Genomic DNA, 10,840 nt, shown 5'->3' with positions numbered 1-10,840 from the left:
TAGAATGAGTGGGCTTGGTCTGAGAAACTAGGTAGTTACAGTAATAGATGTAACCAGTTCCTGATTTATATGCTCTTTGAAAGCGGTTTGGTAGGCGCTGCCTTTGCAAGGGAAGCAGTAAAACATTTCATTCTTCTTTGATAGGGAGTTAAAAAAAAAAGTCATCTTATGACAGGAACGTTCATTAATAAAGGAAGTATACCACAGCTAAAAGAAAAACATTTAAATAAATGTTGGAAGCAGTGCATCAGGGAGGCAAAGAGTAAACAAGGAGTATAAAGAAGGAAAAGTAAACAGAAGAGAAAGGAGGCAGACATGTGAGGAAAGAGCAATGAGAAGTAACCCAGGCCTTTAGGGGCCTGGGGAAGACATTGCAGACCAGCCTGTGCCCCTGGCAAGTGCTGGAGGACCTCAGGTCATACAGATATGCTGCAGACTAGAATCCTCCATGGGTCTTATCTCTCAAGGGAGAGAAGGATGAAGGAGTTAGAAGACAGGGAAGAAGGAGGAGAGAAAGAGGAAAAAGAAAACACATTAGCTTCTGAATCTTAATTGCTTTCATATAAATTGAAGCGAAATGGGAAATGTAATGGAGTGGAAGAGAGACACATTTCAAATTGAGAGATTACTAAGATTGCTCGTACAAATGACAAAAAAAAATCAAAGTCTGCTCTAAATGAAATATGAAATTGAATAGCAAAGAATGAAATGACTAAGATTTAAGAAAATCTGATCATAAAAACAAATTAGCCCATTCTAATTACTTAGATTTGAATTGTGAATGATTGGCTTGATCTTAACAGCACATGGTGAGGATTCAAGCTAATTTAGTAAAAACCATTATCATACACAGTACATAATTATTTTGAAAATGTTCAAGATATGGAGCTTTGTTTCTCAGGAGCAATGATAGTTGGTAATTTGGACCTTACAGAAAATTAAAATTTTGTAAGGAATATTTAAAATGATTTTATCTCAGGCTTAGAAATAAAAAGATTTATAGGTTATCTATAATATATTATACATGCTCTAAAAGATTTCACATCAACAAAAACACTGCTTTCTCTCTATATATTACATTTTAACTTCTTCAGATAGATTTCTATTTCAGAAAATAGTTTCCTTTAGAAAAAATAACTACTGGCAAAAATATTAATGATTTCTGGAGCTATATTAAATATAACTCATTGAAAAATTTATAGAACACAGACTGTTGGTGAGAAGAATTTTCCAAATTTCAGTAATTACTCTCTTGTTTGGAAGACATTATAATATGTCACAGAACATCAATTAAGTGATCTAATGTCAACTCTTGTTTTCCATTTTTGTTGTCCCAATAGGAGTGTGGGCCTAGGCCATCTGGAGTGACCAAGAAAAGCAACTGGGACAACCCCTAAGGATTTTTGTCAAAGTGACTACATTTTTAGACTTGGATCTTTAATGGTTCAATCCATGACATACTCACTTCTCTATTCCTACAATCCAGCAGAGTGTCTGATTCATAGTCTTTATTATGGAAATACCTTTGGGAAGAACTAGGTTCAAATCATACCTCTACCAGTTATGAGTGAGGAAATAGGAGCTGACTTATGTGTTTCTGAATTTCAGTTTTATCCTCTGCAAAATGGAGAAAAAAACCCATCTGTTGTAGTTACATGAGGATTAAATTAGGTTGTAAAAGTTCCAACCACAGTGCTTGGAACATAATGGAACTCAATAAATGATAGCTACTTATCATAGTATCATACAGTAAGCAGGAATTCAGTTACCTGCATAGGGCTCATTACTCTTCCCACACCTGTAGCTGATGGAGCCTGTCCATCCCAGCAGCTGCCTCCTGACATCTTAACTGGAATTTTTGAATGAGGTTCTATGTGGATTTTAGATGATTAACTTTAGGAAAGAGATTGACTTTGGGGCCTTAGAAGAACAATAGCCTCTGGTTCTTGTCAAAAAAGTTCAATTGCTGAGCTAGCCTTGTCAAGAGTGACTTCCTTGAGAGCTCTTGAGACCAATTCGTTGAACCAATTCGATCCTTCAAGATTAAACTTGCAGAATTTTCTCAGGGCAGTGTTGGTCCTGGTTAGTTCAACTGGCCACACAGAACTACTAGAAAACAAATTAGGTCAAACTCAGAGTGACTTAAATATTTATCAAGATTAAAGAAAATGTTATTATGTATATAAAGCTAACAAAAATATCAGCAAAAAAGCTGACATCATTGAGATAGTGGTTGAGAAAGGCATGGGAGATTTCAACCTTTTCTCTAACCTAGCACTTGATCTTGCTCTAAAAACTCATTGTGGCACATGAAAATATTGGATGAATTGGCCATAGGATTTCAGTCTCAGACTGTATGAGCTCCATGTCAACCCATGGTGGTCTGGTCATTTAGAAAAGTCAAATATTTTCAATAGGAGAGCAGGGAAGGAAGGAGGGAAGGAAGGAAGGAAGGAAAGAAGAAAGGAAAAGTCAAGGTTCATTTTCCCAAAGATTGTTTTCCCCTAATATTTTAAACTATTCCTATTCCTTTGAGGATTTCAAGAGTACTGTGGTTTACCTAACATAGTTAGAAATCATTTTAATAAAGCCCAATAATGAGATATCTTAGGAAAGACTTCTTTTCTCAGGAGGCTTTTTTCCCCTTGAAATTTTTCACTTGAATTTGTAGATGGAACTCAAGGCTCGCTACAGTGCTTCCCAAACACTACTGGCTAACCTCTTTCTTAGTGCTTTCCAATTTATATAAAAATAATCTGTTTGTCATCGCCATCGGACTAAAGGGTCCTCAAAAGTATATATAAAGAGCCATATATATAGTCATACATATATGATGTCATAGAAGCTCTCATACATACATATGTATAGATATGATGTCATATATAAGCTAACATACATATATAATTCATCTTTGTATCTGGTGATTAGTAGGCATTGCAACTTATTGAACAGACAAATCAATAGCTGATTATTCATTTAACCAAGATATAAAATCTTATACAGTAAGATTCTTTTCATACTTTAAGTATATTTCAAAACACACAGGTTTTAGGAAACACATCTTTTATAAAATAGTTAAAAATTTAGACCTACATGAATTATTAAAATAAATAATCATGTTATCTAGCAAAGCAGGACACTGGTCATGAATTACAAATCTAAAAGGTTGGGTGTTAACTAAATATTATTCCCTGGATTTGGCACATTTCTGAAAGGTATTCAATTCATCTGATTCCATAGGAAAATAAAAATATTTATAGCTATTCCTCTCAATACAGTTGCATCCCCATTACATATGTGTCGCATTTTTCTCTAACAGTAAAAAAATCCATTTTTTATTTAATGGAAGTATTTTCATTAACATTCAACCTTTAAGTCTCCCTTTTTGAGATAGATATTGTAAAAAATACCAACAGATTCATATAGAATTATCAACTAGTAGAACTGAAAATAGCTGCTTCAAAATTATACTGAAGCTCTAGCACAAAATTCCAACTCACTAGAGCCTTAAAGTTTGTTATCATATAAAAAAGAGAAAAATTTCTTTTCTATTCAAATAAATGTGAGTTTGAAAACACTGCTACTTCTGTTCATGATATGAAATATGACTTTTCATATTAATAATGTGCCTTCCATTCCTCTTGGAGTATATACCAGGGAATGGTAATGTAATTTCTTTGTGGGCAATGTAGAAAAAAAGTCCTTGTGTGTAAAACTCTTTTTATAACGACAAAAACAACAGCAACTAGAAACATTTATCACAAGATATTAGAACACAGATGAGATTATATTTCAATTAGCCATGTCTGTCTGACAGATTTCTTTATTTCTAAGGGAAATTGTGCAGAGTACTTTATTTCAAGACTCAAAAATTTTGATGGAAAAAAAACTGCAATTTTTGCCACGAAAAGACAGGTGGCGTAAGCATGCAGCACTTTCCCACCCCTTGAACATATAAAATGATTATTTTCTCTCCGTTCTTTGAAAAAACTCGCTTGTGCTCGGGTTTGTGGCTGAGCCCGGTGACGTCAGTGTGGCAGTGCGGAGTCAGGCGCGGCGGCTCCCTATAAGCCGAGGAGCTGTCCGGGTGCTGAAACGGCCCCGAGCAGCTCACCGGGCGGACTGGGAGGAACATGCTGTGGACCTCCTTTGCCATATAAAAAGGAGGTAAGACCGCTTTTCCATTCAATTTACTGGAAAGTTCTAAATTACGTGTTTTTTCCTTAATTCCTAGCTAAAAAAGAAAAAGACTGTCCATCTTATATGTATAGAATAACTGAATAACAACCTGCTGCTCTTCAGCCAATGTAAGGACACTATATTTGTACATATAGAATTGAATCTATGATTTATACCACTTGCTGTTGGATATTTATAACCATCATGCTATTTGGATAACCATATCTAAGAAGTGTGGAAAAGTTAAGGATTTTAGTGTCAATACCCATATTAATGTAAAGTTAACTAAGCCTGATATTTTGTTTCTCTCCTTAATGTATTGTTTCTTCTCTTAAAAACTAGATACAAAGCCAGAGATATAATTTATATGTTTAATATTATTAGCAGTAGGTTTGCAATCATTTGAAGGCTGTTAAACACATTAGTCATAGAGACAACCAATTTTGGAACTAGTTCTTCTTTTTTCCTCTGATATTTATAAGACCTCAGAATTAATAAACTATATAAAATTATTTTCTGAACTGATATGCTCTGAAAGGGCTTATATTGTTATTTCCTAGTTTTAGTCCCAGGAAAGAAAGATTAGAATTATCTTGAGAACAATTTTTTTTTTTTTAATTCAGGGTGCAATATTATCTTGGGTTAGAGTTTGGATATGACTGTGAATTACAGAGAGTTGATAATTTTGAATTACCATGAGCAAAACCTTTATAACTCTGTAAGCTATTATTATTATGTTTTGGTTGAAAGAGGTTGTGAGGTTGTAGAATATTTTGTTGAACAAATGGGACATGTTTCTTTTTTCTGTATCTTAACTAGTGGAATTGCTCAAATTAGATATACCCCCCTGTATTTGTCAGGGTTCCAGTCTTAATTTCAATAGAATAGACGTTTTAGCTTAGCTTACAAAGCAGTAGTTCAAATTGTACATAGGATATTAGAGCTGTTGAAACCTTCTTTAGTATATAGAAGAACTGCTACCTGGGAAAGAAATCCCTTGAGTCTTACTCAAAGGCAATAACTATGTCATCCAAACTGAAATCTTATATATAACCAGAGGATAGCATATATTAGGCTGTGGTTTAAATACCTGCATTAAGTATTCTGCCCCAATTCCATAGGAAAGCCAATCTACAAGATAAAGATCTTTTATAAGATAATGATTTTAAAGACAAGCATGTAACTCATGTTAAGAATACCCTAAGATAATTGTTTTGAAGAAAATAAGTTCACTAAGGTTCTTAAAATTACTATTTCAAATGCCAATGTTGAAAATAGATAAAAATAAATTCATCCTGAAAAAATATAAAGACAAAATGATAATGTATGTTTACTTGAATCTAAGAATCTATGAATAAAATTTCATATTGTAAACTTAAATTCATAGTAAATATTTCTGAAGTTTTCTCTGACATGCCTTTAAAGATCTTTTTCTTTCAGTAAATTAAGTCTAATTAATGGAAATTATTTCAATGATTATATGCATTTATGCTAAAGAAATTTCTTTAACTGCAACCACTGTTAGGGTCTAAAAACTGAAAGCATTACTTAAATACCAAATGATGAAAAATGATATTTTCTACAATTGATATCTAAGCTAACAGAATATCATCATACCCACTAAACTAAGCTTATATGTCACAAAATCATGATGCAAGTAAGATATCATGAACAAATTTGTGAGCTTTCCTCATATTTATTTGCAAAAAACTGCAAATATTAAAAGTCTTTCAATGTTAGCAAGCTGAATGTAAAACATGTAAAAAACAATTCCCTTGCTAATTCATACGTGAGATTATAAAGCATTGGAGGAAAAAATGAATGAAGACTTTTAAGTAGGAAGAATTCAACATATCGTCTGTGTTTATCTAAATTGGAAGTTACATAGTGGTTATTTTAAGATCTTCTAACAGTATGAGTCATTTAAGATTTCACAGGTCCACACCAAAATAGACACAGACATAAGTCAAGCTGCATCTGAACACTCACAAGTTCAGAAATAGACTGGTTAAGAAAACTTATGTTCTCTCTGTAGCATCTGTTATTATTTACTATGCATTCTTGAAGGCTGATGAAAAATATAACTATGATTGCATTTTGCAATACAGTCACAAATAAAATGATTAGTAGAAATATGGAACACAAATATTTTAAAAGTTTACTTTTTCAGTAAATTTACACAGAAACTTACTAGGTTAGCCTACTAGCTGGGACCAGAGAATGTTCTGGAGGCTATTAAGATACAGAAATTTTAAAATTGTCAGTTGGGTTTGGTGTCAGAGTGAGAATACATTATTTCTGAAGAATGTATGTATATAGACCATCCACAAGTATGATACAGTATGATTGACATTAAGATGCTGTATTACTTCATCATATATAATATCACTGCTGTGGTATTTCTACAACAAAATTCGATGGACATTTCAGGAACTAAACCACATGATTTTTTATACAACCATAAAGAAATCAGTGTGTGTGTGTGTGTGTGTGTGTGTGTGTGTGTGTACATGCACGTTTTAAATTAAACCAACTAATTTTTTTTTTTGGCCAATGATTATAATAAGTATGTCATACAAGAGAACTAAAAATCAGCTTAGAAATTTTTTATTAAACAGCGAATGCATACTAAAAAACTAACTACTTGTTTTGTAAATTAAAAAATAAAATTTGAGAGACCTGATTATCAGTGTTTTTGTTATTATTTCAACAAAGTGAATGCCATGCAAACTTGATGCAATTGAATAACAGTTGTGCTAGATTCTTGTAGTTAGTTGTGGGGGTTATATAGGAAATATGTATGGCTTTTAAAAAGAGTCATCTTAAGTTTAATGTGAAATAATGTCTGCTATATGTTTTCCCTCAATGGTCAGTTACTTCTTTTGCTATAGTGTCTTCTAGTTTTTCATTTCTATTAACTCATATTTTCTATGCTTTAAGGACATCTTTCAAACATGGCAGAAGCTAAGACTCACTGGCTTGGAGCAGCCCTCTCTCTCATCCCTTTAATTTTCCTCATTTCTGGGGATGAAGCAGCTTCGTTTCAGAGAAACCAGCTGCTTCAGAAGGAACCAGATCTCAGGTTGGAAAACGTCCAAAAGTTTCCCAGTCCTGAAATGATCAGAGCTTTAGAATACATAGAAAAACTCCGACAACAAGCTCACAAAGAAGAAAACAGCCCAGACTACAGTCCCTACCAAGGTGTCTCTGTTCCCCTTCAGAAAAAAGAAAATGGGGATGAAAGTCACTTGCCAGAAAATACAAGGGATTCCCTGAGTGAAGATGAATGGATGAGAATAATACTTGAGGCTTTGAGACAGGCTGAGAATGAGCCTCAGTCTACACCAAAAGAAAAGCCCTACACCTTGAATTCAGAAAAGAACTTTCCAATGGACATGCCTGATGATTACGAGACTCAGCAGTGGCCAGAGAGGAAGCTCAAGCACATGCGATTCCCTCCTATGTATGAAGAGAATTCCAGGGATAACCCCTTTAAACGCACAAATGAAATAGTAGAGGAACAATATACTCCTCAAAGTCTTGCCACACTAGAGTCTGTGTTCCAGGAGTTGGGGAAACTGACGGGACCAAACAACCAGAAGCGTGAGAGAGTTGATGAGGAACAAAAACTTTACACAGATGATGAAGATGACATCTACAAGGCCAATAACATTGCCTATGAAGATGTGGTTGGGGGAGAAGATTGGAACCCAGTAGAAGAAAAGGTGGAGAGTCAAACCCAGGAAGAGGTAAGAGACAGCACAGAGAATGCAGAAAAAAATGAACAAATCAATAATGAAGTGAAGCGCTCAGGGCAGCTGGGCCTCCAAGATGGAGATGTCCGGAAGGAGAGTAAAGACCAACTCTCAGATGATGTCTCCAAAGTAATTGCATATCTGAAAAGGTTAGTGAATGCTGCAGGTAGTGGGAGATCACAGAATGGGCAGAACGGGGAAAGAACAACCAGGCTTTTTGAGAAACCACTTGATTCTCAGTCTATTTATCAGCTGATTGAGATCTCAAGGAATTTACAGATACCCCCTGAAGACTTAATTGACATGCTGAAAACTGGAGAGAAGCCAAATGGATCTGTGGAACCAGAGCAGGAGGTTGAACTTCCTGTTGACCTAGATGACATCTCAGAGGTCGATGTAGACCGTCCAGACCTGTTCCAAAATAAAATGCTCTCCAAGAATAGCTATTCCAAAACACCTGGTCGAGCTGTGGCAGAGACCCTACCAGATGGGCTCACTATTGAGGACATTTTAAATCTTTTAGGGGTGGAGAGTGCAGCAAACCAAAAGCCTCCATATTTTCCTGGTCAGTATAACCGAGAGAAAGTTCTGCCAAGACTCCCCTATGGTCCTGGAAGATCTAGAGCAAACCAGCTTCCTAAAGGTGCCTGGATGCCAGATGTGGAGAACAGGCAAATGGCATATGAAAACCTGAATGACAAGGATCAAGAATTAGGAGAGTACTTGGCCAGGATGCTAGTGAAATACCCTGAGATCATGAATTCAAACCAGATGAAGCGAGTTCCAAGTCAAGTCTCATCCGAAGATAATCTACAGGATGAGGACCAAATCGAACAGGCCATCAAAGAGCATTTCAATCAAGGCAACTCTCAGGAAACTGACAAACTGGCCTCGGTAAGCAAAAGGCTCCCTGTGGGGCCCCCAAAGAATGATGATTCCCCAAACAGACAGTACTTGGATGAAGATCTATTAATGAAAGTGTTGGAATACCTCAACCAAGAAAAGGCAGAAAAGGGAAGGGAGCATATTGCTAAGAGAGCAATGGAAAATATGTAAGAGTTCATTAATTGCCCTACTTTATTCCTCCAACCCCAAGAAAACCCCAACATTTCTCTTTAGTGTGTTGACTTCTATCCTGTTAACACTGTAATATCTTTAAATGATGTACAGGCAGATGATTCCATTACACTGGGGTATCTGCTTCACTTACTCTGAGCTGTTCTCTTGTGTATGGATATGTGTCAATGTTATGACTTCTGGATAAAAAAAATTAATCATATTCCTTATTCAAGAAAGATATCTGTGATAGTGTTTATAGTGTATTTATTGGCTGTGGCATTGTTGATGCTCACTTATGATAAAGAGTGTCCTACAATTCTCTTGAAAGTTTTTAATATCTATTGAATTATTTTGTTACTGTCTGTAGTGTTTTGTGAAGTTCTGGAGCAAAAAAAATAAAGCATTACAAATATATAGTTTTATTCACAAGGCCTTTTCTATTCTGTGTTTAATTGTTGATTAATAAATGTTATTTCTTGACAACTGTGGACTATTCATTCTGGAAACCAGAGACAAGGACTATGGAGCCCAAAGAGAAGATCTTTATCTTCCACAGCCAATCCAGGTAAGAAATAATTGTAAACATATTATTATGCTATGTGCTTATAGAATGCAATGTCCTCTAACAGCCCACTGCTTAACACCTGCTTATGGTTTTTCTCACACATATGATTTATGGAATAAGACTTCTATTGTCATAGTTATACCTTGCACCCTTGATTTAGAAATAAATAAATACATTTAAGTCTTCCATACCCATAACCAGCTTTGGGGGGGGAAGCTTCATTCAGGGCAATCAGAAATAACTACAGACTTGGAAGGGACCTACCTATTTCCAGATCACCCTGGTCCTCAGAAGACAAGGCTGATGCCTCTTTTGTATGATTTGAGAGCGGCTAAAGGACCCTCAAACTGTCGGGTAAGTGAATGAGTACAGGCACAGTGGAAAACACCAGTTGCCTTCTCTTTTGTCTTAGTCCTTGAGAGAATCCTGAGGTCTACGCAGTTTGTGATTGTTACAATGTATATCATGTTGGGGAATGATATCAGCATCCTAACATATCAACAGGGAATCAACAACAACCACAAAGGCAGCAGCACACAAGAATATTACATAGCAACACAACAGTAATAGTCATAAAAGAAACAAGGAAATAAATAATTACTATTTACTGGATGCCTATTATGTACCAGGCACTGTACTAAACACTTTACCTCATTTAGTCTGTACCGTAACACTGTCAAGGGTCTCTTATTATCACTGTTTTACATGAAGAGAAGCAAAACTCAGAAAGGTTAAGTAACGTCCCCAAAGTTACTTGGTGTTATGAGTTACCAAAGCCTGAGTTCTTCATCACTTCACTACATTGTCTCTATGGGAAGTGCCCTGTCAGCTGAGTTGGGACTTTGGAAGTGGGTTGGTAAGAGACTCATGAGGTCTCAGTGTGGGTTACTTCCAAGTGACACACCTGTGGTGTGTGTGTGTGTGTGTGTGTGTGTGTGTGTGTGAATGTGCATGCATGTGCCAGGGGTAGGGAGGGGAGGCGATCCTTGAAGGGTCAGAAGGCAAGAAGAGGGCCTGCATACATTGAGGAAAACACAGAATGTAGGTTTTTCTACTTCATAATTTTGCCTAGACTCTTTTTTAAATTATCACACAATTTTGTGGAAGTCTAGAATCTGTTAAGTGGAAGAGATGTTAGAGATAAATTACCTTTACACTGTTTCTAATTAACACCTAATCAATTAATACTAAATGCTTTACTCAAATACTTTCAATATAGAGACTACCTCACTAGACAGTACTATGAATTGAAGATTATGGGGAGATCCAGGATATTTGAGTG

The 10,840-nt window shown here is 35.6% G+C and overlaps 1 protein-coding gene across 1 annotated transcript; it reads left to right on the top strand.

The window, feature by feature from the left end:
• The first annotated feature begins 4,009 nt into the window (after positions 1-4,009).
• SCG2 (secretogranin II) lies at positions 4,010-9,405 on the top strand. The gene is made up of 2 exons (XM_032354966.1): positions 4,010-4,167; positions 7,120-9,405. The coding sequence occupies exon 2, from the start codon at positions 7,134-7,136 to the stop codon at positions 8,988-8,990; it is 1,857 nt and encodes a 618-aa protein (XP_032210857.1). The 5' UTR covers positions 4,010-4,167; positions 7,120-7,133; the 3' UTR covers positions 8,991-9,405.
• The last annotated feature ends 1,435 nt before the right edge of the window (positions 9,406-10,840 follow it).

Source organism: Mustela erminea, chromosome 8, assembly GCF_009829155.1.
Source record: "Mustela erminea isolate mMusErm1 chromosome 8, mMusErm1.Pri, whole genome shotgun sequence".
Taxonomy (NCBI): domain Eukaryota; kingdom Metazoa; phylum Chordata; class Mammalia; order Carnivora; family Mustelidae; genus Mustela; species Mustela erminea.
The sequence above is the reverse complement of the archived record's forward strand: the minus strand, read 5'-3'. Positions and strand labels throughout refer to the sequence as shown.

Excerpts from the sequence above, each read along its gene's own strand:
- SCG2 (XM_032354966.1), top strand. The coding sequence starts at position 7,134 with ATGGCAGAAGCTAAGACTCACTGGCTTGGAGCAGCCCTCTCTCTCATC.